Source organism: Lipotes vexillifer, unplaced genomic scaffold, assembly GCF_000442215.2.
Source record: "Lipotes vexillifer unplaced genomic scaffold, Lipotes_vexillifer_v1.1 scaffold515, whole genome shotgun sequence".
Lineage (NCBI taxonomy): Eukaryota > Metazoa > Chordata > Mammalia > Artiodactyla > Lipotidae > Lipotes > Lipotes vexillifer.
In genome coordinates this window covers 2,553,320-2,557,711 of record NW_006772017.1, presented here as the reverse complement: position 1 = coordinate 2,557,711, position 4,392 = coordinate 2,553,320, and the positions used below count along the sequence as shown (strand labels likewise).

Sequence of the window (4,392 nt, the reverse complement as noted above, 5' to 3'; positions counted from 1 at the left end):
CTGCTGAAGATGCTGCACCAAGACACATTCATGTTCGATTCTTTACTAATTAAGTGGAAAACGTTAAAAAAAATCCTAGATTCACATGGTTTTCATCTGTGCTAAGACTCAGAAAAGCAAACACTAAATGTTTTAAGAAAAGGAATTTAAAAGTAACTTAACAGCAAGACCAATTACAGATCAAAGTAGACACAGTGTTGAAGGAAATGCGGGAACATGTTTTCCTTTTATTTTGTAATGCTATATTCACTTCATCACCTGCTCCTCCTAAGTTGTGCCATACTATTTTAATGGAAGAATCATTTGAATAATACAATTTGGTTAACAGAGTCTCTTACTTTTTTTTTTTTTTTTTTTTTTTTTTTTTAGACCATTGTTTTTCCAATGTAGGCTTTTTAGTACTGTAAAATTCCCTCTAATACTGCTTAAGCTGTATCCCACAAATTTTAATATGTTGTGTTTTCATTTTTCTTCAATGGAAATTCCCGCGTCTCCTGCATCGGCAGGCGGACTCTCAAGCACTGCGCCACCAGGGAAGCCCAGAGTCTCTTACTTTACTAACACATTGAAATACTTTCCTTCTTTGGCCACATATTTATCAGTTCATTTGGGAGCTCATACTTCCATATGCTAATGAGACCTACGAAAGAAAAACTGTCTCTAAGTTAATAGGAGTTCATATGTTTTGTTTTGTTTTGTTTTTGCGGTACGCGGGCCTCTCACTGTTGTGGCCTCTCCCATTGCAGAGCGCAGGCTCCGGATGCGCAGGCTCAGCGGCCGTGGCTCACGGGCCCAGCCACTCTGCGGCATGTGGGATCTTCCCAGACCGGGTCACGAACCCATGTCCCCTGCATCGGCAGGTGGACTCTCAACCACTGTGCCACCAGGGAAGCCCGTTCATATGTTTTTTAAAAAAGAGAAAAAAAAATAGTGAAGGGGAGAGAAAGAAGGGATAAATAGCCCTTTTGGAGGCTGTGATAAAAGTCTTGGTTTTCCTTCCCCTTCTCTGATTAGCCATCTCTGTGTCTCCCTCCTCAGCGTTAAACTCAGAGCCCCTCAAGACTCAGCTGTAGACCTTTTCTCACTGTTATTTTCTTTTCCTAAGTGGTGTCATCTTTAACCAGAGGCTTTAATTATCACCAACATGCATTCACATTCCCAGAGGCTCTTTTCTGAGTTCCAGATCAGTTGATTCAGCTGATCCCCCTTGAAAAGCAAACAGGTTCCTCCTACAATGCTCCTTACCTTGATAAATGGCAGCTGTCCATGGTCCTAACACGGGTCCGAATAGGTATTCAATACCTATTTGCTAAATGAATGAATGAATCAAACCTATTGTTTCCGAAAAACCTAACGGCCATCCTTGGTAAGGCCTTTTCCCCATATCCAACGATTTCACTATCCAGTCTATTTCACTTTAATATTTCCTAGATTCATCCCATTTCCAAAATCCTCCCAGCCACTATTCTCTAAGGCACCAGTCTTTGTTTTGCCTGGATCACTATAGTAGCCTCTTAACAATTAGGAACACGCAGATGTAGTACATGGAGAAGTCAGGTAGTCAGTATCTATCAAATAATTTATTAAACAAACTGATAAAGTTGTACCAAGAAAAGGGAAGAGAACATTTACTAAATGTCAACGCTGTGCCAGACACTGATCTAGATGCCTTGCATATCCTACCTCATTTAATCACCACAGTGACCCCTTTTTATAGAAGAAACTCAGCTGAGCATATGGCATCAGGAGCCACTCCTGGTCACATCCTTTGCCTTTTTTGGTCCCAACAAGCAGAGAACAATGATAAAGATGAAGAAGGAGACAATGGTGATGATCACAACATACTGAGGATGTATTCCAGACACTGATCTCAGCACTTTGTACGCATGATTTCATTTCAGCCTCACCATCCTCCTATGAAGCAGGTGCTACCATTAACCCATTTTGCAGATAAAGAAACTGAGCCCCACAGGACTTAAGTTACTTGCTCAAGGTAAAAAAAAAAAAAAAGAAGTGGCAGAGTGTTAAGTCAGGATATGAACCTAGTTCTATTTATTTAAGAATTTACTAAACTCCAAGATAGTCACTAAACAGCAAGTTAATAGAACTGGTGAAGATATAGAGCTAGAAAAGACAAACCACTCCTGCCCTCAAGGGTCTTGCACTGAATTTGAGGAGCCTGTCTCCAGGGTCAGAGCTGTTTTTTCATCCCACTGCTATCCACTGCAGAGCAGAGTTTCTGGAGGAAAATCCCCACCAACTCCAGTCCCACCTCCAAAGGGTGCATTTCAAGCACAGGCAAGGCTCCCAACCTTTTCCCCATCCCCACAGCTACCCAGTTTTCCTCGGATACGGTATTACACCAGGAGGAGACGCTGTAGTGCTTATACTAATTTGGGGACAAGACAATGTCTTTCTCATAAAGTCTTAAAAAACACCCCAAATGGCATGAATACAAAGATTTTTTTTTTTTTTTTACAAGTCTAATCTAGTACTTACAATTTTATAACTCCATCTGGGCACCTGGAACAGAACTGCTGGCTGCTCTTGTCTTGTTTATGTTGACTCTGCCCCAGCTGCACAAATCTACAAATTATAACAGATACAAAGCTAAAGAACTACCTGCCACAAATTCAGTAGATCACACAAAATGATATGGGCCTTCAAACGACAGTTATATGCTTACGTCAGAAAAGCACACAAGAGTACCCTATGTGACACAAGACTCGATTTATAAATGACTGCCTGATGTTAGAGTGGGTTTATGAGGAGGAGGAGGAATGGGTTAAAATGTAAGTCGCAACCATGGACATAGGAATGAAACAAAACGTGTACTTCGTTGCATCCTGTTTACTCAAACGTGATACAGAACTTGAGCCAAAATGTTCCTGAAGCCAGGGAGATGATCTTGTAAGGCCTCGCATATCTAAGGGTGACAGCAGCAGGAAGCATGGGGAAACGTGAGGCAGTGGCAGGGATGGGGATGTCTGCAGTGAGACAAACAACAAGGAAACGCCAGATTGGGCTAGGGATCCATCTCCTGGAGCAAGGATGCTGCTAAGCACCCAGGGCATGGAGTTGGTTTCCTCAGGACCACAGGAATCCCCAGGTATACATACGCCAGCCACTCGGAAGAGTACTTTCATCTGAGCTGGAGGGGACTAAGGAGACCACCTGCTGAGCACCACTGCCCCCTCCATCCCCCTCAGAGAAGCCTCCAATGACACTAATCCAGACTTGCAGCTAAGGCCAAAGGGACTCGCCCCAGGCCAGCTCGGCAAGGTAAGAGGATGCCTGGCAATGGGCCACTGATATTTCTCAAGTGTACCCATCTGAAGTGTGGCCTGTGCTACATGCACCCATCTTCCCCTCAGGGATGCAGTTTGTAGTTTTTATGAGCTTTTTTTAAAAGTCAGGAAAAGTGCTGAAGAAAACTACCAATTATTCAATCAGTACAGCACTATGAAAAACTTTTAAATTAGATTACTCTTATCCAAACTTTTATCTTCAGCAAGTGAACAGCCTTGACATGTACACTTATGCTCTCTGCAATAAAGTCATATCACTCAGTCACTAACCCCAGATAAATCATTCTTCCAGATCATGCTGCTTATGAAGGCCCACTTCAACTAACTCCTAAAGAGCTGAACTACAGAGTGTGACAGCTGTATGAATGTCACTGCGTGTCTGTGTATCCAGGAGTGAGGAGGGTGTGGCTGAGTTCTGAATGACTCAATTGGCTTCCAGTAAGACAGTGATGCACAGTCATACCAGTGCTTCTGTAGTCAAGAAATGCTGTACATTTTTATATTTCACATATTCTACAGCAGATCTTACTAGTTTGAAGCAGAGAGCTAAAAATATCCAGTTCAATGGATTCTGCAAAACAAATACCCTCCTTAAAAAAGACCTGGAGGTTAGTGCTCATTTATATTACAGTTTACATAAGCCAAACTTAGATGAAGTGGGTCCATGTTCACTTGCAATAGTTAAGTCTTCTTAATGCATACATGAGGTTGAGGGGGCGTTTACAGTGGTCTCGTCAGGGTTTTAAGGATTTCTAGGTGAGGAGTTCTTTTGAGAATCTGATAACTATGAATCTCTGCAAGTGCACACAGACACACAAAATTATATACGTGATTTCAGGGAATACCTTTTGGTAGATCGCCTCCTTTTAGCTAGGTCTTCCTAATAAAGGTCGATAACATTCTGATTTGGTGCCCCTACATCACTGCTTCCTTCTCCCTCCTCCGCCTCCACTCCCACCAGCAGCTCTCTACCCCAACCCCGAGCTGAAGGGAATACAAGGTCCTCAGCTGTCTGTATCCCAAGTTCATTTTGTAAGAAGGTACTTGATCTTGAGGATTTGTTAACGCAGGAATGCAGAGATGA

General features: G+C 42.5%; 1 protein-coding gene across 1 annotated transcript in view; it reads right to left on the bottom strand.

Annotated features, from left to right (window-relative positions):
* Positions 1-4,392, bottom strand: part of FIG4 (FIG4 phosphoinositide 5-phosphatase) — a 132,158-nt gene that overhangs the window by 38,231 nt on the left and 89,535 nt on the right. The window contains exon 22 of the mRNA XM_007447274.1: positions 2,500-2,586. Coding sequence (XP_007447336.1) covers positions 2,500-2,586 — 87 coding nt within the window. The remainder of the gene's footprint in view (positions 1-2,499; positions 2,587-4,392) is intronic.